The sequence below is a fragment of the Anopheles nili genome, chromosome 2, assembly GCF_943737925.1.
Source record: "Anopheles nili chromosome 2, idAnoNiliSN_F5_01, whole genome shotgun sequence".
In the NCBI taxonomy this organism is placed as follows: Eukaryota; Metazoa; Arthropoda; class Insecta; order Diptera; family Culicidae; genus Anopheles; species Anopheles nili.
Window position 1 is genome coordinate 71,633,466 of NC_071291.1, and position 27,712 is coordinate 71,661,177.

The 27,712-nt window shown below is 46.2% G+C and overlaps 1 protein-coding gene across 1 annotated transcript; it reads left to right on the top strand.

Annotated features, from left to right (window-relative positions):
• The first annotated feature begins 5,823 nt into the window (after nucleotides 1–5,823).
• LOC128729977 (protein enabled) lies at nucleotides 5,824–27,495 on the top strand. Its single transcript, XM_053823106.1, has 10 exons — nucleotides 5,824–5,828; nucleotides 6,981–7,302; nucleotides 7,426–7,721; nucleotides 24,556–24,697; nucleotides 25,298–25,648; nucleotides 25,738–25,863; nucleotides 25,988–26,300; nucleotides 26,851–26,936; nucleotides 27,005–27,226; nucleotides 27,346–27,495. The coding sequence occupies exons 1-10, from the start codon at nucleotides 5,824–5,826 to the stop codon at nucleotides 27,493–27,495; spliced, it is 2,013 nt and encodes a 670-aa protein (XP_053679081.1).
• Nucleotides 27,496–27,712: the final 217 nt, after the last annotated feature.

Sequence of the window (27,712 nt, forward strand, 5' to 3'; positions counted from 1 at the left end):
TCTGCCAGCATTTTCCACCTGGCCTGCTCCGTAGCGGATACCGGATGCGTACGCGTAACCGAACACTTTTGCGCTTTCTTCGCCTGACGCGGGGGATGGTGACTGACGGGGCGGCACCACGAACCTTGCCTCTTGCGAGGACTGGCCCGTATCACTACACACACAAACGGGGTACACACACGGGGCAGCGCTGCGGGGCGCTAGACCAACCTACAGATGTGGGTGGGTGGTTTCTATGAGGCGTATTTTCTGCCCCCAGCTCTAGATGAATTCTGTGACAGAGACCCCCCGCAGCACACAGTGCACAGTGCAGCTCCGAGCTATTGGAATGGATTCCAGATGCAGCTAAACTCCCGAACAATACCCTATGCGAAGCCTCTGCCCGTCTGTTTCCGTTTCTTTTTCCGCAATGCGTCCTTTCCACCAGGGACCACCCACAACAGCTCGTGAATGGAATAAGTGCTGCTTGTTTCAATTTCGCACTTTCGGACCTCGGACAAATGCAATCGACAGACGGGCTGTGTGCACCGCGGAACAATAGGTAATACGACAACAATTACGCACAACAATTTCACGTCCAACTTTGTTCTGGTAACACGAAACAAAAAAATACGTCTGTGTTTTGACAGAAACTATCTTTGCACGGTAAGCACTACATCATAGTTGCTGTTTGTGGGCAAATAGGAAGCCCTATGTCTCTTTCTGGCATACACACTGGGCCGTAAGTCGTCATGGTTGCGTGGATTGATTGGTAGCCTATGCTGTAGGCTGCATGGGGTTCAGCTATGAAGAACCTGCTGTTCAGTGGAATGCAGGGCTCGTACCAAAATGTAAACACCACATCATGTAATGTACATTTTCTATGTAAAAACATTAAAAATTTGAGAAACATTTTAATCATATAATAACTTAAAACCATCAAGGAAAGATATGCTCGATTTACACCAGATTGTTTTAGGTTTTTAAATGATAGAACTGGCTGGTGCTGGCAGCCAACCGGTCATACTACAGCCTGAAGAAACTTCTCCACTCAAAATACCTGTCGCGACGGCTGAAGCTGGAACTATATAAAACATTCATAGTTCCAGTACTCACATATGCCTCTGAGACATGGACCTTGCCCAAAGCTGACGAAATCATCTTAGCCGCGTTCTAGAGGAAGATGCTCAGAAGGATCTTTGGCCCGTATGTGTGGAAGGACAATGGAGGAGCCGATACAACGACGAGCTCTACGAACTGTACGATAGCCTCACTGTCGTGCAGCGAATTAGACTCATCAGGCTCCGATAGGCCGGTCATGTCATTAGAATGGCACCGGACGACCCAGCCCGTAAAGTCCTTTTAGGCTGCCCACATGGACAGAGGAGGCGTTTCAGGCCCAAACTGAGATGGAGTGATGGCGTGGATGCGTCCGCCAAAAAGGTCGGGATGAACGATTGGCAAACGACGGCGCTCGACCGCGAGCGGTTCCGGTTTCTCCTGGAGCAGGCCAAGACCGCCAAGCGGTTGTAGCGCCTGATAAGTAAGTAAGTAAGTAAGTAATTGATAGAACTGTAATAATGAATAAATGATAATCAGTATCGTGTTGATCAAATTATATATGTCTCTGCTTTGTGTATAGCTAATTTTGTAAACTTATTTTGATACAGGCTTAATTTTATATAGAATTGAGTTGCTACCACGTGTTTCGTTATATGTTCAATCACAATCCATGCGTCCACGATCTTTTGGCGATTCTAACGCGGTGAACTCGCTATCATTCCTTTCATGCTGTACTATTCTGTCCGCCACTTGTCTAATTGCTGCTATAATGATGATTATAATCAGTGATCAATTTGATAATAATGATCATTATGGTGACTATCGCATCTTTGATCATTTTTGGTGCTCTAATAACGTAATTTTTAAGGATTGTCAGATTTTTCGATCGGAACGTCGAAAAGTTCCCATAACTTCGCAGCTGTCAAACTGTATAACCACGTCAAAGCACACAGTGTTCGCTGCCGTCTTGGTTTCAGTGCTAGTTGTCACTAAACAAAAAATATCCTCATTTAAAAATCTTGTCTCAATGGTGCACGCTCGGAGCGTCGTGTGAGGTGAAATAAGTAATCGCAATGGTGCGCTAAGCGACGGAAAATTTCGTTGCTAATGTTTTTCGTGCGTGCATCAGTTCGCGGTAGGTTCGGGTGCTGTAGTTAACTGTATAAAGTACTGCGATATATCGCGAATCCGGTCGGCAGTCCATTCGCGATGCAACCATAGCCGCGCTCGCAATACTCGCCCAGTGTGCATACTGAAATTCTGGACCGGGCGAAGCCCAACCAGTCGTTCCTAGTCTTGTTAGTGGTGAAGAATCGTGCAAATCTTTGAATGAAAAAAAAAGGAAAAAGACTCCGATCCGTTAAGTAGTAGACAAAGACGCGCGGGACTATCCTGGGGTGGGGGGGGCAACTCTCAAGCGAACTCCCTCTCGCACGGAGATTAAAGAACCGACGTCCGCATCCCAGTCTCTCCGTGTCAGCTTCACGGCTGCACGCTGGTACGGTTGCCGTCGCCTGCTTCGATCGAGCTCGTTGGGTGTGTATCATGGTGGTGCGCAGACGGTCGAAAGAAAGAAGTTTTCCTTGAAAAGCGGTCCAAGAAGTGTACCGGCGGTCATGTGTGCGTGTGTATGCGTTTACCGAGAGTGCTATACGGCGGAGGGAATAAAATCGCAACAGGCACCACACCGGGATGCGCATAAAAAAAGGGCTAACGCAAAGGTACGCAGCGGTCCACGGTTTGGAGCATTCGTCGCCGTTGTTAAACTTTGCGAGCCCTTGCGGAACAGCTTACGCACACACACACACACACACACACACACATACATCGAACCTGCAAAAAACGAACCTCCGACGCATGTGGCCCGGGGGCGGAGGGATCGTACAAAACAAAGGGAATTTCCCAATGAAAATCGGTTCATCGCGAGCATACGGTGTGCTGGGCTGTTGAAGACGAAGCACACCGAACCAAGCAAGACCGGTTCCGCGTTGGTTAAGGTCACATCTGGGCGATGATGATGCCAAACGTCGTAAGAGAGCAGCCAGTAGTTCGAAGTCAGTAAAAAAACCGCTTGTTCTTGTTGCGAAGTTTTATTTTTTTTGGCAAAATTTGTGCGCAATCAGAATCCCAATTCCTAATCATACTTTTGACAGTTCGTTCGCGATGTGCGCAAGGAGCTGTCTTTTTTTGTTGGGAAAATCTAGTCCAGAAAATAGAACCCCGAACTGGGGGTTTAGCGATCGAAAACCTACACGTTCTGCGTTCCGCTTCTACTCTTGCCTTGGATCCTGCGGGCGAAGGGGTCTCAAAGCGGAGTTTGTCAAGCCGACGAATCAGATTTGTTTTCCCGACCTCCTGCATTCTCGGCGGTGCTAGATGGAAAGAGAGAGAGAGAAAGAGAAAAATAAAACCCCTAAAGGTGGTGGCCTCCTGCGCCGTCGCCACTTGGCTTCGTCGCGGTGTTCCATAATAGCTGGTATTTACCGGGGTCGCCCGCAAGTATGGATAGGAGGGCCTTTCACAAGCAGCATTGAGCAATTAGGTTGTTTTTCCATCGCATTTTTTCGTCCATGGATCTTGCATTTCGGAATCGTAGTAATCCGTGATGGTTTAACGGTTTTCCAACATCCCCTTCAACTGCTCCAAAACCCTCTGCAGCTGTGCGGTTGTGGTGGTTTTGGGTGCTTGTGTGTGTCGTGTATTTTTTTGTTGTTGCTCTGACTCCTTGCCAGCCATCCTGTGCGTGTGCATCTATGCGGGAGTGCCCGCCGCCGTCATCGGTTCGTTGGGTACACGAAGGGTCTCTGCACCAAAAAGGCTCGCCTTCACGGGAGGGAGGAAAATGAAATTATTTTCCCCCGAAGCAGCTCTCAGGCAACATCGCGCGGGGGAACCATTTTTAGTTTCTAGAGCCTTTTCGAATGTATGCTGCTCAAATGATTGCTTACAATCGAAGTAGGTTAGCTCATGGTTTGATTATTTGGGCGGATTTCTCCGTGTCCTTATTGTTTTTGCAAATTTCCCGGGGCTTTTGTCCCCTTGGCACGCGTACATTGGAAATAATGTGCATGGGTGCGGCGTATTAGATGTACGACGTGTGTGTAAGATAACGTAGCTTGTGAGGATACGGATTGACAAGGACCAAAAAACAAAGCTCTCATTACGTCCCTGTGTGCAGTTTAATTGGTCAATAAAACAGGCTAATGTAAGGTAACATATTCGCGATTACGCTCAGACATTTTAAACATATTTTCCATGTTGTGGATTATGCTGTAAACCGCGTAACGTCGTGGTACAAGGTACAACCACGTAACATTTCGCTTCCACTGTCTGCGATATCGAGGTCGATCAAACTGCTTCATGGCTGCCGCTTTTTATTTCAAGTGTTTTCCCCATCGACAGTTTTGAAAAGGTTGCTAAAGGTTGCTTTTTTTGCGCGCCGCGCGACAACGTTTTGTTTCCGGTTCTTCGGGAAAAGAGGGCGTATTGCCTCGTCGGGGTCATGTGTGCACGTGTGTATGTGCGTGCGGTTGCAGTGTATAAGTGGGCTGTTACCTGATGTTAAGGTGTGTGCGAGTATGTTTGTGCGTCCGCAAGGATAACGAAACACACGACAAATCACGTGCACTGTTCAAAAAGGATACATATGCGCTCGCTGCGCGAAAGAGAGCAGGCTCGACCCGAGTGGCTGTAGTGGTGAATCGTTTGTGCGTTTATTTTCTTCCTTTCAAGTGCGTACGCGCATTGGTGTGTGTTTGTGGGAGAAATATGTGTTTGTGCGTGGGCTCACTGAAGTGTGTATAACATCCTGAACGGGTGTTTATGTGTATCCTTTTTTACGATGGTGCCCGATTTTAAGGATAATCATTGTATGCCACTCGCGCTGGCTGGCTTTTACAATTAATGATCCTGTTTGTGAATCCTAACGATATTTATTTTCCTAACAGGAGCACTAAAAAGGAGGCGGATGTGCGAGTGTGTGTGAGTGGGTGTAGCGAGAGGAGTGCAAAACGGCAGTCAAATGTGTTGGTGAGCAGCGGTGATTGAAATAAAAATAAATGAATAAGACGTCCGGCGACGGGAAAGTGAATGAAAAACAACCCTGCGCGGGACGCGGAAATTTGGGTGGTTTTGTTTGTTGTAGAATTATAAGCGCAACACACATTTTCTCCCGGTGTACGGAGCAACGGGTGGGTTAGTGCTTTTTTTGTGTGTGAAAAATCCACCGCCCGTCTTCGTCGTGTAACGGAGTGAAGTTAAAGTTAAGAGTGGAAAACGCCTGCCTGGTGATATTGTCCTTTTACACCACCCGTCGCTGATGTGTTAGTTTGCATCGTCAGTGCTCCTTCGTCAGCCGTAAGTAGGCTACGAGATTTTGCGTCCAAGGATCTACGCACCAGCTGCACCACTACTGCTGCATCTTCATCCTTCGATAAACTGCAGCAGCCGGTTCTCGGTCGACCGCTTGCACCACTACCATCGCAAGCGGCTAGGTAGGGCCAACCGCAAGGAATCGCAACCAGAAAATCCCCTAGCAGGGGAAATAGACGTATACATTTTTCTGCCACCGGGAGAACCGGCCTAAGGGTCCGGCTGCCGCCTACCGTTTCTCGTCAGCTGTTGGGTTGTGCTGTCCTTAACGCGGTTTTGGGCCAGTGTGAATTCCACTGACGACGGTGGAAAAGCAAACGCCCAAAGGCTGCTATCCGCACAGCGAACAGGCACACCTAAAATTCGTCTGTGCAGTGAAACCCGAGAAAAGGAACACAGCAGCACACGGAGATGAGGTAAGTTTTTGCAACCCAGCAGTTTATAGTAGGGCACAATTCGGAATCCCATTTTTGCTCCCTATCCAGCTTTTTATGTGTTTCCCCCTTTTTCCGTCACTCCCTTTTACGTCATTGCGTTTTCCCTTTTCCTCCGATGAATTGTGCATCCCGATTCGCCCTGCAATTCTTTCGGCTGTGAAAAGAACACTAATAAAATAGGGCATCCAATTAGTGGCGTGCTTGACCGTTACCATCCTCTTCCTGGTGGTGCACGGTTGTATGATTTTTATGATTTTCCTAAACATTCTGAGGATATAATGCAGGGGGGTGAAGCGAGATGAAACAGAGTGGCTCCTCATTTATGATTATTAAATAATGCATTATTCATTTCGCTCGCTATCTTTCCAACGGGTGCTGGAATGAGTCTGCAAGTGTAATCGAATCCCAAAGCAATGAGTATTAAAGTTAATTATTTTCATCGGAGGCGTTTTAAATTTTGTACAAAACGTGCACTCCCAACAGTGCAAAAATAATTCAGAAATAGTTTCGTTTTCCATATGATTCATACGTTGCTTTTCCGCCATTACCATAGGTTCATTTTCCACCAGTCATGCAGTTCGAATCCATTTCGTTTTAGTTCCCTATCGCTGGAGGACTTTTCCAGAATTTATTCTTAGGGGACGTTTTGCCAAAATTTGTGCATACACACCCCGCCTTCCGCGGGTCGAGGGTGTCTAGGGAATCGGTTATGTTTGTCCTCCAATTTTCACCAATTCTCGCCCGCAGGATACTTCCGCGTGGTCTCCGGCCCACGGTTGGCCTTGACAATAAAAAGCAATTACCTCTAAACGGGCGGAAATCGATAAGGGGGAGTGTGTTAGACAGGGGTGACGTGTTCGCGTAGGGTGTCGAAACTGCCTGGTCGAAAGGGACAGTCCGGTGACCGAGAAATGGGTTGCCAGTAAAACTGAAAGCGAGCTCTGTTGGGGTGGAAAACCATAAATGCGAGAATCGGGTGGAAATTCATACCGAATGGAAAAAAATGCCACATGACTCACTTCTGATTATCCTTTTTTTTATTATTAGTTGCTTCCTCAATATACAGATGTATCCGTTTCCCCGTCCTAGTTCCATTAATTCTATTCCATTCTGTTCTATTTTACGTCCCAGTGAGCAAAGCATAATCGGCGCCCGGGCTTCGGTCATGGTGTACGACGATGTACAGAAAAAATGGATCCCGTCCGGCAGCTCGTCCGGTCTCAGCAAGGTGCAGATCTTCCACCATCAGCAAAACAACACGTTCCGCGTCGTCGGCCGGAAGCTGCAGGACCACGAGGTCGTCATTAACTGCTCGATCATCAAGGGCCTAAAGTACAACCAGGCCACGGCCACCTTCCACCAGTGGCGCGATTCGAAGTTTGTGTACGGATTAAACTTCTCCAGCTCGCAGGATGCGGAAGCGTTCGCCCGCGCCATGATGCATGCCCTCGACGTAAGTAGCGCGCATGAGAGAGAGAGAGAGAGAGAGAGAGAGAGAGGGAGGAAAGTGATCGATACAAAATGGATATTGATTGACTGACCTTTTTTTTCGCGGTTGTATTTTTCATCCCCTCAGGTGTTGAGTGGACGAGTTCCACCACCGTCATCGATGCAAACGACCAACCCGAACCCAAACCAGATGTCGTCGGCGTACGAAGAGGACATGGGCTATCGTACGATGACCCGCGAGGATGCGGCCATCATGCAACAGCAGCAGCAAATCACAAGCCAGCCACCGGGTGTAGGACCTCCACAGCCACCAAACTCAATGCCAGGCCCGGGTGGTGGCATTCTGTCCCCACAAACGCCCACTTCACAGACGCTGCCCTCACAAGCCGGCCAGCAGCAGCAGACGCATCATCGTACAAATAGGTAAGTCCGGATGCCGGCAAACGTTTGTCCAGCTGTCACGAAACTCTCGGGTGTTTCTCGTATGCAATCTGTAGCGGAGGACTCTGGCAACGTGGATGCTGCTACTAAATTACACTACTACTGTCGAGTTGGACACTTGAGTGGGTCGCACTTTCGTGGGACTCGCAACTACTCATCTATCAAAAATGTTGACTATGCTTCTGATGAAGGATTTGAATGCCTGAAGGCACTTCATTATTCCTGACCGGGAAAAATGTCTCTTATGGATGATATTTGATACAAAATTGGGTTGATTCAGCGAAAAGCTCGAGATTTGATATAATGATAACATTACGCCACATTAACATACGCCATTGATAACATACTTCTGATAATGTTCCGCCAATCCAATGAATGATTAAAATCATGTCTCACAAACAAGAGCAATGGTTGAGGACTGTTATGCAATCCTTTTTCTGAAAATCTAATTTTCAACAACCTTCTAACCGTTGATAATGATTTAATCTCCGCCAACGTGAATTCATCCTCTTCTCATGTGAGATTCCTCGCGCCACGCGGTCGAGTATTGGACGGGCGTGGCATCCTCCCGGGCAGAGAGGCACGTACGCTTTAGATTCCATTTTAGGTGAGACCGGAAGGATGGGTAGAATTCGCCCTAGCGTGACGAAAACGACGCTGCTGCTACTACTGCATGCCACACTGGCGTGCCTGCGTCATTTTTCACGTACCCTTTCTGAAGGTCCACATTCGCATGCACGATGATGGTTCCACGGTGCAAATAGCGATTGCATATCATCACCGGTCTCAGCTTCACGCCGTCGGATCGGTTTCAGAAAAAGGGTATCCGCTCGAGCGTTTATGGTGCGGCGCATTTCTCCTGCAATGGAATAAATAATACCCCCGCCCGATGGGTTATTGCTTCCTTGCCTGCGAATCGCCCGGCAGTCGTATACTTTGAGTGGGAGTAATGCACATTCGCTCTCTCTGGCACTCACTCGTGCTTAATTGCTATCTGTTGGCGTGTTGCAGCAGCATTCCTTTGTGCAGCTGTTTTTTTTTACTGTTTTTATGATAAGTCTGCCCGGCAATCTCGAAGAAAGTGAGCTACTGAAAGAGAGATTATAATAAAACTTTACTGGACACATCTGCTTTGAAGTACGAAAATAAGGGAGTAAAGGATAACACAGATGTTAGAATAGGGACCATGGTTAAATTGTTGATTTTTGTACAATTTTAGGAGCTCATTGCACCATTTGGTGGAGTACAGCTCAGAACTGTATGTTTCTTAGCGCACTCGTGAGAATATATTGACGGGTTTTATTATACTTTCCGATTTATAGTGCTGAGAAAGAAGGCCACAGTTACCATTTCTCGTTTTGCTAGATTGCAGCTCTCTACTGCCCGCCGTCAATCAACGGCCGAGGTTGCAGTAGATTGTGAACATCATCTCAACCGGAACCGGAACACACATAGCACCCAAGTATTGCACGGGCGGCGTTTAAACCGATCGGATCCAGCTGAAAGAGAAAGAGAATGAGGCGGGAAAAGACGCGTATGAGTAATTGTTTTATTAGAGTGATTTTCTGCCACTATCCGGATGGAAGAAAGTGCCCAAGAAAGTACACCTTTCAGCGCTGTCTGCTCTCTTTTATGCATGCGGCCAACCGCGCCAGCATAGAGTCCTCAATTATGATTGAACGGTGAAGGGGAAAAGCATTTCCACTCGCTCACGCCCCTCACACCCCATGCCACGGCGGCATGCTCGTTTGGGTACATATTGACTTTGTCTGGCCGGGTTTCGTGTTTTGCGGTGCGATGATGCTATCCGGATCGTTCTGGAAATGATCCGGACATGGAAAGTGCCGAAGGTGATGACCTTTGACGAAGCGCAATCTCGCTGCGATGGTATGAAGAGAGAAGAAAAAGCAACATCACGACGACAGAAGTTGATTAATCTGATTTGATATAGCCATTTGAGGATGGTTTTGCATTTTCTGTATACTCTCGCCGTCCTTGCCACTGATGACGGATAAATTGAGCTGAAGGCTGAATATGCATTATAGGAGAAGTATAGTTATTATAGGTATTTTTGCGGGTATTTTCTCTTCTATTTGTTGCAATTGAGTAAATTTGCCTTATATTGAAACAATCAGCAGTACAATTTAGACATTAAGTTGTGTGTAAAATTTTCATTAAGGTTGGATTATTTATCTGAAAGCTGAAAATATATTCATATGATTCTGTTGTATTAGTTCATTTGTCAGTTATGTTACTGAAATACTTATTAGTAACGTTCAGACTTCATTCTCTGTTGATGCCCCGCTAATCTCTTTCTTTCGTGTTCCTTTGGAAAGGGCTACAATTGTATGTGGTCAGCGGAACAAGAGAAATAAATTGGGTATCTGAAAAGTAATCTCTTGTGTCCGTCGCGCTCGAGGGTTGTGAAGATATCGTGAATGTGCCACGATATCTATGCATCATCTAGTGCAACTTCTATCAAGGATGCAATTCAAACTTCCTGCTACTTTCCCTTGGGTTGTTCTTCATTCTCGTACCTCGTACTTGTCGAATGTTCTGACTCTGGCCTGCCTGCCTGCCGTATGATTGGAGTATTTTTTGTTCACTCGTTACCAAACGGCAAGGTTTTGCTTGTCTAGGATTTCTCTGGGGGCTCTCACTACCTTCCCCTACAGTAGCCATGTTCCTGAGGCTAGGCCACGCCAAGTCGCTTTCTTATCACATCCCACCGCCGTCATAACTTACAGTTCCCCCTTCGTGATGGAAACGAGGAACCTTTCTTTTGATTATTTCCATAAAGTGGTGCAACGCCAGAAGAGTGGCAGGAAATCCTTCCATAGATCCTTCCCATTGAGACACCATCATGTCGGTCGAACTGGGGATCGTTGAACTTTCACTTATCACTCTTGAGTGGATTGCAGCGGACGGTGGGGCAACAGCGTGAGATCGGAAAGGCTTCCTTCTCGGGTGCGTCGATGACCGCCACGCTATCCACAGCGATAAAGGGGACGCTCCCTCGCTGGCTTAGCTGGAGCGTGGATGGAAAACTGATAACCGAACATGCCGGAAGGGCTCTCCTTTCTCGGCGAAAGAACTTGAACCACTCATTTGCAGCGCAGCACGCGGTCTAAAACTATACTGCACTATGGAACACTGTGGACGGCATCGGGCTTCTTTAGAGGGCCAGCTTCTCAAGAGGACGACGAACGCCCTTTTCCGCTCGCGTATGGATCGAAGATTGATCGAGGAAAATTAGAACAACCCAAGCCACATGGGGGAAGTAAAGTTCGTGCATCGAGTAGGGATATGTAGCATGTGTGCGAGGGTTTCGTGTTTCGTCTGCAATAAGGCCTATCGCGGGATGTTATCTAATAGTGTCGGGGTGCATTATGAGCATAATTATGTTTTTTTTTGTGTCGTATTTGTATGCTCCGTTCATTTTCTTTCTATCACTCTTACAAGTGATTGCCGTTAATCAGTAGCTAATGGCGTTGGTTTTATGAGCTCTTTTTCTGGCCTGTATTTTTCATGTGTTTTGTAATAAAAAACATTATTGGAAAATAACTAGGGATTTTTGTTTACGATCGTGCCGTTTGTAGATTAATTAAACGCTCTCGTTAGGAGCATAATTTATTTCCTATCTTTTTTTTTGTCCCGCGTATGATAAGAATTTGAGTTTTAACTTCAACACTTTGCGCCACGTGGTTAACTTTCTACGCAAAAAAAGCAGCTTACGCTTAGTTGTATTCACACCCGACCGCTTGTGGGTGTTACGCACAAGCGCAAGTGAATAATTTCACCATGTGGTACTGGTTTCCACCCTCGCGAAACTCCTTACCGCCGGGAGAGGTGATGGAGAAGTAAATTTAATTTATCTACCCCAACGCCCACTCACGAACGGGGGATGACCACGGGGTGGCAAGATCTGACGGAGATGCGTACGAGCAAAGGCGCTCGCGCACACGCCAGTTAATCAGCATACAATCAGCCGCTCCTGTTCGCGGTCCAATGCGTCGCGCCGGGCCTTTGGTTCGTTATGCCTCTTGGCACAGTGGCCCGGTTTACGGTTTGGATGATGGGATGTTATCGTGTAAGCGGCCTCCCACCGATCGCCCCCCACCGGTGGCAGGATTCATAATTTCCAAATGAAATTCACGGGCAATTTCTGCCTCGCGTAAACGTGTGTACGAGACTTTTACGACCTTGAATTTGGGGCGGCTCGTGCGTTTCTTCGCTCGCTAATCCATGACTTACGCACCCGGAGGAGTTTTGGTTGCACGCATAGTATGCAAATTTTTATCATACCTTCTCTTTTCTTCGCTCCTATCCTCGGTGAAGTTTGCATGATGTGAACGGGGTGGTGCTGGTAAAGAAATTGGGTGCCGGCTTCCAATTCCCGGGCGTAATAAAAGCGTGTTGGACGAGCATTAACCGCGAAGCCGTTGGTCCCTAAAATGGGGAGCAGTTTAAGTGTAACTAGGCTGTTAAACACGCACGCTTACGTAACTCTTTAACACGCCAATCAAACCGTATGCTAATGTTGGCCACAATGGGATACGGCCATTTGCAATATGCTCTTTAATTTTAATGTACTTTTTAAGCACAAATATCTAAATTAAGATAAGTTTAATTAAAGATTTAACGTCTAGCACAACATCTTCACAATGCAGAAAATGTTTGCACTCAACATCGTCTGCGTATTTGCTCAATTTAAATGCTACATATGTAGCATTCTCTCTCCATCATTTCACTGTTATTATTTCCCTGTCGGTTTTATGCGATCGCACAAAACAAAAGGTGCGATTAATGTGTAAGGTTTTTTCGCTGATCGTGATGAAGAGAATGCCGTTCAGGAGGGTTGTTTTTTTTTTGTTATTTCCCCATCTATCTTCCTGCGGTATCAGTTTTAACCATACGAGCCATCTCGAATAAAACCGCGGAATGCAATCCATTCTCAGTGTGTTAATGGGAGTTGCTGCTCTAGTTTTTGTTTTTGTTTTTGTTGTGTTTGTTTCCCTCTTTTTCTTTGGTCCATTCGCGCTAATTGGGTCTGCGGCCGTTTGTTCAATAATTTCTCTTTGTTTCTGTCGTTTTAAAGCACGTGGTGTTAGGGTATTGCATTTCAAGGATTGAATGGCTTAGTGATAATTGTTTCATTTGGGAATGGAATCCATTTGTTGATTAAAAGTGTGATGAATTGTTCGATCTGTTTGGTGTTTCACATGGTGATGAAAAATTTGTAAAAAAAGTTGAATAAATTTGACAAATTTTCAGCACATATGTTCGAAAATATCACTCTGAAAACAAATGATACGCGACACCAAAAATTTCCTGGAATGCCATCTTACACCACGCTCTCCCGACATTACTTAACCCTGCAATTTGTGGTTTCCTTCGCGCCATCGACGGGGAAACATCAACGTCTTGCCTTACGCCACAAATCGATTACACTATGTCCCAACTGAGCAAGCAGCAGCACGGGACGATGGTGCGCACCCTTTGCCAAACATACCGAAATTGAATCACATTCAATTATGCTTAATTTAACGCATTTTGTCACCCAGATGTCGATCGATTAATCGAACCACACCCGGCGTGGTGTGCGAGAGACGAGAAGAGAGTTCACGTATCGCCTTTGATAAATGCATTCCTTTCTCCCCTCACATCTGACCCAATTGGGGCCATTTGACGGGCTTGAGCGCGTGGTGTGCTGCTCGTTGTGGGATTAATGTCGACTGTTTGTACAGTTTTTTATTGGAATTATATTACTGCCCCAATTGGGGTTGGTTTTCACTCTCGAGTGTTATTTACGAGCCAATAAATTACACAATTCAACTGCAATCGGGAAGGGTTATCTTTAGAATTATTCTTCAAATTTATGGTAAAAATTTTTGCAAGATCGAAAGTCCGTAGCTCGCTAGTTCGTTGAATGTAGCAACTACATGCGATGAAGGCATGAGAACGAAGCCACTTGCCGCGATCGACGCTCAGGAGCAAAGTGAAGCACACTTCCGCGAATTAGCCTTACTTTCAAGCGCGCTAGATTATCTATCGCATCGTTACTGTCTCTCGGCATCGGCGAGGTTGGCTTTTTTTCCTCTTCCTGCTGGCAAATAAGTACGTAATGCCTGGCGCGCTTATGTGTTGATTGAAAAATTAGCCCTTCAAGCTCGTTCCGCGACGACACAACAACCGGGGTGTTGGCGCATTCTCGGGGTGAGCTGTGCGGCGCCACACTCTCGCCCAGGGTCATCGAGCCATCGTCTCGAACACCCGTGGAAAGTGCTTCTGTGGGTATGGAGCACCTTATCACCACATCATGCCGTATCGCCATTATCGACGAGTACTATCACCCGGGCGTGATTTATACGTCCGATGTTGAGCAGTCTAGACTAGATTTTTTCATACTCCAAAGTAGCAAGGATATTTTTGCTCTATGTTCAACGGGTGCGGATCTTAAAATCTCTAAAAATAATAAATCATAACCTGTAAAAATACACCTCTCGTTTTGGGCGCGAGAAGGAGAAGAAAAAATCCTCATAACATAATCAACGACTAACCGCGTAACACATATAAATGCCTTCCGAGCATCGGCGTATTGCCATCAGAGGCTGGCATGCGTTCGTTTCAGGAAGTTATTTCAGGGCCGCGAACTCTGCGGCACGCGGGCAATGTTGTGCCGCATCTTAATGCAGGCGAAGATCGCGAGCCCTCCCGGAAGCAAACCGGCGAAGGGTTTAGGTGGTAGCAACACAGGGCAGGAAAGACGGCGGATAATTGACGGATCATTATCGCCACGCTGTGTGGAGTGAAATTTGAAACATTTTACTTTTCACTCTCAGGGAAGTAACTGGCGGGAATCTATGCGATGCACTTGCAAAATTTCAACCTCGTGGACCGGGGGAGGGATGATCAAAATATGTTTCATCACGTTTTTACACGAAGCGAAGCAATCCGTCGCTGTTTGTTGTTGCCATTGTTGTACGTGAAGAAGCAGCAATTGAGAGCACGCTAATTGCGCTAGGAAAACCGCCTGGCTTATGTCAGCTTCACTGATGAGTGTTATGCGAGCGACGATTAAGCAGTGAGCTTTGGGGCTGTATGCAGAATAAAAATTGAACCAGTGAACGGGGTGAAAGGGACTGACTGTTGTGTTGTTTTGACTTGCTGGTGGATCTCCGTGACATGGGAATGTGGTACATGGAAAAAGCATGCAATACGTAGCACAATAGTTTTTGGAGATAAATACTGGAGATGATCTTATCTTGAAGATGAGAAGGTTTACCTTGAAGAAAAGTATACTATTATCACCTCTGTTATCTAATTAACTTTCACTTTTTAGTCAGATCTCGGTAGATATACGACAGTGTGAAATGTCGGTAATTTTGTCGAAATAGAAGACGTAATATGTACAGCTTTTTTCGATCTGGACATCGATCCGGCAATATTGTTGTATAAAACAAAACTTGAAGAAGGAAAAACAAAAGCTCAAGCTCTCTATTCTGCCACATAAAATCATTTTAGTTAATTGAATTCATAGTGATTAAGGGAAAGGCTATTCGATTTCAAGGATCTGCTTCCTTGTGATGAGCTCCATATTCTTATTTTTTCTATTGCACATTTCCTCACTAGTCTCATTTTGTATACGCTTATCCTCATAGAGCGAGCAACCCAACCGGCAAAACTCTCACAGTGTGAAACCAGCGTCAACAGTTGACCGTTTCTGTTCCAGGAATAATTAGAGAAGCCTTTTGTGATTTAATTATGCTTTCGTTTACCTCCCATTCACTTACGGTGTTGAGGGCGTTCTGCAGACGTTTTTGTTTTTGTCTGAAACCTCTTCGTTGCCGCAGGGTAATTGAGTGCTCCAGTACAAGAAGTGTTTCTTGGCACTCTCTCTCTCTCTCTTGTTCTCTCTTTTTTGTTTTGCACAAAAAAACCTTAGCGAACGAAAAAATAAACGTTGGCCTCTGGTTGAAGCGAGCTGAACGGCAAATGATTTATCATTCGGACAACCGCAACCGCCACCGCACTGTGTTTATCACCCTGGGGTCACTACAACCCCCGCATAACACTACTGCGGCCCTTTGCGGTGGTCTACAAAGTCCCATGGTGCCACGGTGCCACAATTAAAAAAGCTTAAGCGAGCAAGAAATCCGAAGAGAGCAAAAACAAGCAACGAAAACGGAACACGAGACAATCGCGTAAAGATACTGATGACACAGATTCCGGAAACGGACACGCTCTGTTCTCCGGTGCAGTCGCTGGCCTCTTCTGGAAAGGGTTAGTTCTGGGGAGTTTGCGTGAGGAAGGAAGGCACGTGGGAACACTCATTACGCGCTTTGATGTTTCTGTTCCGTATTTTGACCCTTCAATGTCCAAGAAGGGCCTCATGTATGATCTTAAGAACCTTCTCCGTCGTTTACTTGGCTATTTGAATATTGTAGTTTTCACTTAACTTTTTTTTCAATTCTTCAAACTTTCAAATGCAAATTTAACTATTGCAAGCTTGTTTGCTACAAACGAGTATACATGCGTATGTAGGAGTTATTCGGAGCACATCAGCTATAGGACTTCTTCACAAAGCATGTATGTTTTCAGAAGACTCCCTTCTTCATAGCTGTTCTACTTCCTGACCACCATCGGAAGTGGACTACTCAAGCCGGGAGTAATGAACATCGCAACGCACTGTTAAAGTGGGCTTGGCGCTTTTATTTTGCTTTATTATTTTTCCTGTAACCTTTCTCGAATGCTACCAGTCGTGTTGATTGTGCAAAGCTTCCTCCATAACCCGGTCACACCACCGTTGGTTAGTGTGATGTAGCACACACTCGTTCCGTAGTGGATTTCTCTTTCGTCTCCTAGTACCACTCTGTTTCAAGCTGCACTCTCAACACGACAACCGAATCTCAGTTCCTCTCGGTTGCAAGGCTGCACCGGAAGTGTGTGAGCGAGTGACTTACTATGCAACTTTTACAGTAAAAACTTGAGCACTAGGTGGCTGCGCTGGGTCTTCATAACCTCGCTATTTTTTTTTCGACGACGTCTTTCGTTCACTTAGGAGCGCTCGTTCATAGTTCCGTAGATTCCTGTGGATAATTTTGTTGCGAAAAGTTTGCACAAAAAGCAAATGCACATCAAGAGCGAGGTAGAGTGGTGAAGAGTTCATTTTTGTTGTCCAACACTCCAACGGACGGGCGCATGTTTTTTACCATTTTTTTCACGATAATAAAACACCTAGAGCCTCAAGGAAATCGGCGCTTACGGTGTTGTAGAATCGTAAAACAAGGCCTGGCGATCATGACGACTCGAGCGCTGCTTATGATAATCCACCGGTTGGAAGCTTTTTCGCTTGCTTTGCCAAAAAGATGCTCATTTAATTTGCGAGATACTTAAAACGTGTGCTGGGAAAAAGCTTGACCTAGGTGATGAAAACATTGAAATAAAGAACCGTGAAGCAGCCGAAGAAAGACGCTATTAATAATCCTGTCTTTTTATGCTGCGAGCTTCATTATTCTGCTCTTCTTTTTAGTGATTTTTTTCGCTGTGTTATCAATCTCGCCGAATGACGAGGTTGTACAGAAACTAGGTGTATCGAGGAACAAGTTGTATGAAAAAAGGCCCATTTTTATATAACCACAAACTCGTTCTACCTCATCTCTGACCACGTGCCTGTTGAATGCACATTGCACATTCAGCATTCATAGGCGGAAAGCAAAATGATATGGAAGCTGTGAGTCATTAAAACACCTTGGATGAAGGATTGTGGTGCAACTCGTTACATCCGCTGTATTCGTCATTGTAGCAATTTTCTGTGTAATAACCGGTGAGATGGTTACCTTTTACATACTTATTCACTCAATTGGCCTCGGTCCTGGGGTTATTTCGAAACCTTTTCTGGGAACTTCGTTCGGTGCATGCTATGATTCGCGTAGCCCGCTTATCAGCTAAACGGCAGTACATTTATATTTTTATCCATTCGTTTTATACCATATCGAATTGCTTATGAATCAGCGTGGTATAAATCTACTTGCAAAGGCTCACACCGTCTTTGTATCTTTTTATCACATTATTTGCGATAAGATAAAACGGGAACTCATACGAGGTGAACATTTGCAAGGAATGTAAGCTCCTTTGTCGTGCTATTTACGCGCAATAGCACGTTGAAACCAGAATTATCGAGGTGTTGTTCGTAGGTTACGAATGAGCAACCACACGAGGCTGCGGTTTTCTCTCTCTGTTGCGTTTCTGTAAAATAATTAACCCTACACAGAGTGTCGTGTTTAAATGTGTGGTTAATGGCTTCCCGCCCTAAAAATTGGAACTCTCGTTCCGAAGCATAATTATGCGACCGCTGTGTAGTAAACAATCGCACCAAAATTTTGATAGCTTGAAGCGGGTTATGTTTCATTTCCCCGGACGATTTTTATGATGGACTCCTTCACCTCGTGCGCCACCGGAACAACTGCAGGCAACGAGTATTGGAATAACACAGGTTTTAATGAGCTCTTGAACGGAGGAGTACGAAGTAGTGTTCACTATCGGGTGTTCTAAAGGCTACGCCATGAAATCTGGAACGAACGAAATCTGGAGCGGTAAAAGCATATTCTGTTGCTCTTTCGAGACTTTCCGTTCGTTTCGGTGTCCACGTTCTTCTGGAGGGGAGCCAAGATTATCCATCATTAAGGCGGCGGTAAACATTCTCTTTTTTTTACCTAACTACGATCCCTTTCTGCGGTTGTTATGAAGTAGCACCCGTCTGGATGGGATGTTTACGATGGGATTGAATTTTTACTCTCTTTCTTCCCCTTTCTCTCTCTCTATTGCGGAAGAAATAATTATTTATCATTTAAATGCATAGAGCATTTGAAATAATTGCTGCGCTTTTCCAACGTAGAGAGGTTTCCATGGAGACATTTATCATTTCGCTTGTAAATGTAGCATGTGAATTGATTGAAGTTCTTCATGAAATATGACTTTTTAAAACTTTGTGGAGATCTTCGTTCAAGTCTTGTGAAATAGTCAAAGAAAGATCAGAGTATGATTCAATATAAAAAGAATTCAACCAACGGTCACAAAATAGCCGTTCCAGATGACGAAGTATGACAAACTTCGCGAGTATACGGTCTCTCATGTGCTCTGGAATTATTGTCTGTTGAGACAAGCAGAGTTACACGGCGTGTTGTTTCGCTTTGTTCGAAAAGCCAGGCCTGTTGACATTATCATAATCATAGCAACGCGTCCGACCGGTTTTCCCTAGCCTCGACGAGCGCTATCGGGGACTGATGGTATGTGTCTTCTTGTATGTAAAACACAAGCCAGCAGCAAGCCCCCCTTTTAGTACGTGTGTGACGTGTGGTTTCTCAGTACTCTGGCAGCTCTGTCGCGGTTACGATGATGATAAATGAACTGCTAAAAATGCGCTTCGCACACAGGGAGGCTGTTTGAGGCTATTGCACTACACCGATCCGGTGTACGGGCTTGGTTATAAGTCCCGGTTACTGAGAAATAAACACAACACCACCATCCTACAAGGAAGGAACGGAACGAGTGAGACTGGTGATGGGTTTTCTTTAGCATCGAGTTGGAAAGGACGCCAAACGAGGGAATGTGTTGATCGCAAAACGTGCACATCATCATCATCGTCATCCTAGAACGTCCATTTCCTGTTGCAATGCGTCTTTGCTTTGCCTTGGAGGGATGGTAGAACGGGAGCACGTTGGCTTTTATTTCCGCCCGTGTGTGCCCAAAAGCTGAAAAATGGGTCGCCGTGGCTCCACCCGGAAGGGAATCGAGCCCCGTTTGGGTTTTCAAGAGGTAATGCAAACTGAACCCACCGGGACAGAGAACGCGTTAGATTCACTCCAATTCTCGCTGAAGTGGGAATTTTCTTGGGGAACCTCCAGACGTTACGTCTGCAACGTTTGCTCCCCAAAGTAGTAGTTGGGTTCGGCTTCTATTCTGCGGCGGGTGTGTCCGCAAACTGCTCTTCTGAAGCACATTTTGCCTTCCATTAACTCGCCCGCGAGTGTATTGTTTTTTTTTCGTTCCTTTTTTCCTCCCAGCTCGAAGCTGCTCCCATTTTTACATTGTGTTCGCTCGCTGAATGGATGTGCTTTTTGTGGATTTCGATCGTGTGTTCTTGTTTAACGACTTTCCAAAAAAACAAAAAAAAAAAATACCGCAAAAAAGCGACGTGCGACACGCTACTTTTTGCAGCATTAAAAGTAATGTGAATGTGGAGCATTTTTGAGAGTTATTGTATCGAGGGAAGGCATCCAAAGAATGCAATATGTGGTGCAGCGATAGGAAGCTACTTAGAAAGTATCAGATATTGCAGCACTGATTTTCCATCCCCCATTTCTGCTTTGGGTCGTTTTTCTGGCCCAAGAAATGGAGACCATGGATTGAAATTTTCCCAGAACCTTAGATGGGTTTCGTCATTTTTCATTCCCTGGAAAGAAAACTATTTCCCCCGTATACAGTTTCTCTTTCTTTCTCGTTGCTCGTCGTTTTTCTTTTACTCTCTCTCTCTCTCTCTATCTCTGTCTGACTTCTTATATCATGCCTGCGATTGTTTTTCTAACCTAGTGAGCTTCTCCTACTCCCTCTCGGCACTTGGGGGAAATTTTGGTATGAGAACAGCAAAACATAGGAAACCTTTATAACCACCAGTCTTCGCCCCTCGCTCTACCGCACCCCGGAACTTTGGGGAGTGCGAGAATGATGGGTTAGACCCTCCGTAAAAGACCTAAACCCACCCGTCTGCACATTCTGGAGGTTGTAATGCGGGGGACCGTCTTCCCCAGAATTGGAGAAACGGCTTTCTTTAAAGGCCATATGCAAAACAGAAGGCAAACGTTGCCCTTCCCCGAGCCGGCAAGGATGAGCGAAAGCAGTGGGTGGGTGGGTGGACAAAAAAAGGAAAGGCAAAGAAGAAAAACGCGAGAGCGCGCGCGCATTTCCCGCCATGATTCATTAAAGTGTAAACACAGCTTTGGCTCGGTGGCGCAAACTGAGCAGAGGGCGCAAACCGACAAGGCACACCAGCAAACATGCTGTGCAATGAGCTCATACGCGCACGGTGTTGTAATGCGTACTGAAAATGAATCCAGCCAGCCCCCGGCGTTTGGTATTGCCTCGAAGAAAGCCGGCAGGAAATGCGATTTGTTCGAATTTGTCTTTCCACATCGTTCCACGAATGGCTCGAAAGGCGTGGGGTTCCCTTCCAATGGGCGTCACGTTGTTAATGTATGGAACGAGTGCCATAGATCCATTGCCACCGTAACTTATGCTCTCTGTCATTGTGGTGCGAATGTATGCAAATGATACGGTGGTGGAGTGAGCTACTGAAGAAGAATGAAAATTAATGTCTGTTAAATGTCGTATGTCGCATCAAACTGGTGGAAATGGCCAACCTTTTTTCGCAGGTTTTCATAATTTATTTGAAAAGAAAAACGCGATCTCTTTTTAAAAGGGTGCTGCGTCAGCAAACTTTTGGTTTAACAAATGGCATATTATGTCCAAAGTGAATATTGCATGACGAATTGATCTAGACCGGCTCGTCCTGTAAATGTTGAAACGTAATAGCTAGACGCTTTTGGGAAGAAAATTTGAACACTCATTCCAAACAAAGAAAATCGTTAGCGGAAATTAAACATCGACAAGCCGAGAAACGATGACGGATGGATATTTTCCGTCTGTTGCGGTTGGGTTATTTCAGGGGTTGGTGTTTGTCTTTCGATAGAGTTTGCTGTGCGGACGTAGGGACACGTTGTTTTTATAGTAGAGTGCGTGATCGTGTTATTGGAGGTTTCGATAACTACCTTGGTGTGCAGTCTGATAAATCTTCTATAATTCGTTAGTTTATTTTCTGAATTGAATCACGCCATTTGTTCAGCTACATTTGTGTGTTTCTAGCCAAAAAAAGATAACTCAACAGTTTTGGAAAGTTCTCCGTTCTCTCAAGTTCAGTTGGACCCATGGAGCGAAAGTTGCGATCATATTTTTCCCAGTGGTAATCGGGCTCTTTAAACCAATTCTGGTTCGAAAACCACGGAACCAGCTGCAGCAAAGCCGTCGAGGTTTTTGTTGTGCTGAAATTGCACTTTTTCCGGCTTAAAAGTAATCCCACCCTACCCTGAATGCTGGTGCTAAATATCCATATATTACTTGAGCTTAATTCGCTTTTCCGAAGGAATTCTTCCTTCCGTCGATTCCCTCGTCGAGCTCTTTTAAGCTTTTGGGTGTGCTAATGAAAACAAACCATTGTGCATCGATTTTTGGGAATGCTCCACAAAAACCAACCCGCCGTGTTGTGCTGCGCGCGCCATATCGTCGGGAAAATGTTCCACCGACGTATTGAGGCGAATAGGCTACTCTTTGCCGATTTTTTCCACCCCCTTAGGGTTATAGGTTAAACATAGTCCCCGGGAACAGGTGTCGGGGTGGTGCCACCGGGTCGCCGTGTCGCGGACACTGTCGAAACCTGGTCGGTAAAGCGTGTCATTAGATTTTGCCGTCAACCAAAGGTACCCGTCGAAAACGAACACCTTTTCCGTGTCAGTCGATGCTCCTGGCTTTCGTTATCGCGCCCTTTCGAGCGGGTTCCGGGTGGCTCGTGGGGGTGTAATCCGCCGGAAACGATGAATCGATTGTCATCTAATTAACGTCCGGTCGCCCGGACGAGGAAAGCGCTCCTCGATGACGCCGATGGAAATGACGAAAGCAATAATGATTCCACCCGCGTCACCAGACGGGAGGTAGAGACAGGTTCAGCGCCCACCACCGAAAGGAACCTGTTTTCCTCGTGTGCCTTAAATGCTGCTTCCGGCTTCCCGGTCCCGGGGATTTGGGTTTGTAATTCTGTCGCATCAGCTTTAGCTGTATTTGGCGCGCTTAACAACTCTTCGGTTCGTGTTGTGGAAGCGGGCCCTACCAGAGACAATGGGATTCTATGTGGTAAGGGAACAAGGGCTAGAAGAAAACAGAGCCGGAGAGAAGGCGCAAGGGAAATAAGGGTTTTGATTGCGGATGTTTATTTGTTTGCAAAGTGGCCTTTACGGTGGAGGTGGGTTGGACGTGCATTCGATCGAATACTAAGGGGTGCCCCAAAAGTGTCGGCTGACCGATCGGTCGCGTGGTTTACGATTTTATCGCCATTCAAAAGGTAATGATAATTGTTTATTGCTTTTGTGTTTGCATTTGGTGTACCGCCCGGTTGCCTGTCACCGGGTGGAAATTTAACAATGTTTACGTTGCCTCATTGTGGGCGGATGGCTATGCTTGATTAATCACGCGTGGGACGCTTCATTCATTATGTTTGCAAATCGCTTTCGACAAAAAAAAACGTTGATAGTAAATAATCGTTTGCCTGGATAGGTATCCAAAGCAGAGCTTTAACGCAATCGTACAGAATATGAATGAAAAGTCGGTCGTTCCCGTTGCTAACATTACACTCGCTGACAGCTGTCATGTGTCAACTTCATCCGGAACCCTAAGGAGTGTTCAAGCTTCCAGCATATTCCGCTTCTCAAATCCTTATGAGCGGAAAGGAACCAGGAAAATTTAAAATGGGCACAAATTTTCCTCCCAGTTGTTGGGTTGTAGTATGATATTTATCTAGAACGTGCGGCACATGCTTAACATTCCATCGTGGCCTACTATTGTAAGGACGTCGAGAAAGAAAGGAGTATTAAATTGAAGGAGTGTTGTATTCCACCCATTTTCCGACCCCCTCCGGTGAGGCTTTGGCGGAATTTTCACATCATCGCCGAGTACGGTGACTGCGCAGTGCTGTTCCGCTCCCAGGAAAAGAATTCGGTCAACATTTCTTTCGTGCGTGTGTTTGCAAATAGCCCCGGTTTCCATCACGCACGCCTACCGCTCCACGCTTTGGTAGCAGTAACAGAGAGGGCGTGAAAATTCTCTGTTTTCCTGTCTCCTAGGCAAGGCGCCGCTCTCTTGCCTCGGGTTGTTAAAATGACAGGATATGCTGAGCGATAAGGATGCTCATGCTCGTGCTCACTCTTCGCGAAACGTGCAAAATGATATCAGGTCGCGAGAGAGAGGATGTCCTATTTTGTCGGAGAAGATGGTTTGTTCAACGCGGAGCAGCGACTGGCTGGCAATCCGTTGGGAGAACATCCAAGGGGGCACACCCTTAATTATTCTGGGTGTTGGCGGGAAAAACTGTGACCACATCAGGAAAGGGTTGATGGATAGGAGGCGCGAGCCATAGCGGGATGCGCGGGATGATATTATGTACTCGTGCATCGCATAAGAGAAGAGATAAATTCGCACGACACGCGCTCGTCCTTTTTTTGTTGGCTTGAGGCCTACTCTTCCACATCGCAGCAGCATGTCGTTCAGGCACGCGACAATCTTTACACTCGGAGCTGCTGCCACGCCAGTGGGTGATGATTTGAATGAGAGAACCACCTAGCCTAGAGAGAGCATCCCGACGAATGCACGACGAAATGTACACATGGGGCAGAGCATCCAGCTAGAGAAAAGAAACAGCACCATGCTGAATATATAGGTGGTTCGTTTGTGCGAAATGTACACCGCGATTAGTCCGCTGGTAATGTAACGCGCTGGATGCAGTTGTTATTGTTACCCCCGTCCGTGTAGTATTAGTAGCATCGGAAGAGCAGCATCCGCATCACGATAAGCTAGAGAGTTTCAGTTGCACGCTAAAGTAGGGAACAAAATCCGACCCTCTTGCCTGCCCTTTATTCGCGTGCCCGACGTTTCAATCAACCAACCTAAACGTTTTGTTTTATTTGTTTCTACTCGAAAAAAAAACACACAATAGTGCACCACCGGTTCCGCCAGCGCTACCGACACAGCAGGCACTGCAGCAGTCGCAACAACAGCAACAGCAACCACAGAAACCGATCTATGCATCACAGCAGAGCAACAGCAGTACCAACAGTATTACGTATGGAACCAATTCGGTAAGTGTGCCATTCTAGGGGTAGTGTTTCGTTTTGGAATACAAGCCTTCCGATAACAACCAGCTATAGCAAATGGCGGGGTAGTTCTTTCGGTCCAAAGCAAAGGTGTTTCTGTGGCGTTTGGCCGCTTGTGAGTGCATTGGAGGGCAAGTGTGCGGAAATGATGACCTTGAAAACATTCCGAGCCGAAAATTCGATTTTCCGTCACTGGGAGAATGCCTGTCATTCAGGGAATGGGCTTCGATTTATGATGAAAAAAAAAAACACACACAACTATGGACAAAAAATAAGTGACGAATAGGCGGAATAGGGTGGTGGATAGTGAACGGAAGTGAGTGTTGAATTTTTCGTTCGCAATGTGCTTTGCCCCTTAGCCGGGCGAGCACGTGACTAGTGTTCGAGAGAACGGCCTCCTCCCTAGTTGAGTGGCATTCGATTTACAAGATTCGGAATAATTTGACACTTCACGATGACGGTTTGATTTCGTGACACATTTTCAAAACTCGATCACTTTTTTTGTTGTCGGCGTAGATATTACCTTTTTTCAACACGCGCCAACGAGGCCTGCCTTCTAATGGAACCCGCTTCCCATTCCAGCAGCAGCAGTATCCGCAACCCATCTACGTAGCATCGAATCAAAACCATCAAATGCTGAACCAGCCGGTGTTGCCACCGCAACCGCCACAGCAACCACCATCGTCACAACAGCAGCAGCAGCAGCAGATACCGATACCGCCGAACCTCTCGAACGGTTCGATATACGCGACGGCCACGTGCTCGCCGAGCGCGACCAGCAGCAATCCGCCGAATCCGATCTACGCCGGCCAGCTCGTGTCGCAACAGCCGCAACCACCACCACCGCCAATGATGATGCCACCGAACGGATACGGACCACCGAACGGTGTCGGTGGTCCGTACGGTGTTGGGCAGCCGCAGTACGGCATTCCACCGGTAAGGATGCAAAGGACACGCACACACACGGTCTTCAGTTGCATGTTTAGTCCGCTATAATGAGCAATTTGTTTCCGCTTTCTTGCAAGGTTCCTCAGATGCCAATGCAACCGCTGCAGCAACCACCGTCGCAGATGCAGCAGACGAATGCCCCTCCACCGCCACCAATGATGCCACCGATGTTCTCCATGTCGGCACCATCTAATGCACCGCAGGTAATACTTGAAGGATTCACATTTGGTTGACACTTTTTTAAGTGTGCCCAAATATATCACAACATAAAAGCTGCTGTAGTGGCTCTCTAAAATTTCACTAACATACTTTTATCCTCTCCGGCAGCCGCCAGCACCGCCCATGCCACCAAACCTAAGCCACGCGGGAGCTCCACCACCCCCACCGCCCCCACCCGGCGCCAACATGCTTTCCTCGAAGCCGGGCGAAATCAATTCCTTGGCCCTCCAGTTGGCCAGTGCCAAACTGAAGCGCAGCCAACCCCCGAAGGGCTCGCCGGGAATGGGTGGTGGCGGGGTCGGTGTGTCCTCCACCTCGTCGCTGACATCCACCAGTGGCAGCAACGCCGTGTCTTCCACCGTGACGGAAAACAGCGGCAGCAGTACATCGAGTGGAGGTAGTGGTAATTATGGAACCATAGGTTAGCTCTTACCCCTCATACTTACATTTCGTACTAATCCCGGCCTCATCGTATCATCGCGTGTACGCATCGCATGTGCTATGTGGCCCTTTGTATGTGTATTTGTGTGCGTTTTCTTTTTTCACATCCTTTGGCCTGCTCGCTAATCTCATTCCATCGTGTGTGCCACCACTGTGGGGCAGAAATCAACTGAAATATCTTCACCAAGTACACTCATTAGCAATAAGGATATGTTGGGTTGATTTTATATGTTTATTTATGGAAGAACAGAGAAATATGGGGAATCGGGATCCCATCGGGAGTAGTTCAAATAACTGAAATGCATAAATGCAGCGAATAAGAAAAGAAATGCATAATAATTGGCTGCTATTTAGAAAGTGTTACATCTTTCAACAAAGAAGTAAGATTTTCTTACAAATATTTTAAACGACAATGATTTCAACATAAATTGAATTTATACGTAGTAGTTATGCGTAGTGATATAATTCTATGAGGACAAATTTAACTTATATATTTTCTTTTAATGATTGTGATGCATCATCACCTTTAGGACGATCATCATCTGGCATGGCGTCGATGATGGATGAAATGGCGAAGACTCTCGCTCGACGACGAGCGCAAGCGGAAAAGAAAGAGGTAATCGATCATTTAACGACTGTAGAACTGTGTAAATTCATTGCCTAAATATCGCTTTGTTCCATTAGCCGGACTCTATCGACGATGGTGGTCCAGGAGGATCAGGAGGCCGCCAACGAGCTTGGGAAAAATCTAGTACTTTGCCACATAAACTGGGCAGCAATAATGCCAGTGGGGCCGGAGGTAGCAATTCCGGTAGCGGTGCAGGTGGTGCAAGTCTGAGCGGTTCCGAGTCACCGAAACCGTCACGAAAACGTTTTGGCAGTGCCAGCGAGGAGACGATACTGAAGGTTGGTAGTCGTTGAGTATACAATGTCGTTGAGTATACAATGATGTTAATTACTATTAAAACAATCTTTTTACTTATCATTTGCATGGCATCATATTTGGCGTGGAACAACACAAATAGCAGATTAATGGTGGTGATAGTTTTTCCCTTCCTACTGCTGTCGAGTTCGACAATTTGAAGGAAGAAATATTGCGCGAAATGCGCAACGAAATTGCTAAGGCGAAACAGGAAATCATAGAAGCTATCAAATCAGAATTCAATCGCAGGTAAACGTCGCCTTTCAGCTTTTACATGTCCGTGCTTGGAAGGAAGGCACACACCACTTCTACTACACGGCTATATCTACTATGACCTATTGAAACTGCTATTGTAACTCCTATTGCAACAAAATAAGATGCTGAACGCCCAGTCGTCGAGGGATTTTAGCTAGAAGGACGAATAGTAATAACAATCACACGAAGAGTGGCGCATTTGGGAATAATCTGGG

What these genes read in the sequence shown, in the direction of transcription:
- LOC128729977 (XM_053823106.1), top strand. An exon ending in CGCAGTACGGCATTCCACCG is followed by an intron (nt 25,649 to 25,737) that starts GTAAGGATGCAA and finishes CTTTCTTGCAAG; the next exon opens with GTTCCTCAGATGCCAATGCA. An exon ending in CACCATCTAATGCACCGCAG is followed by an intron (nt 25,864 to 25,987) that starts GTAATACTTGAA and finishes CCTCTCCGGCAG; the next exon opens with CCGCCAGCACCGCCCATGCC.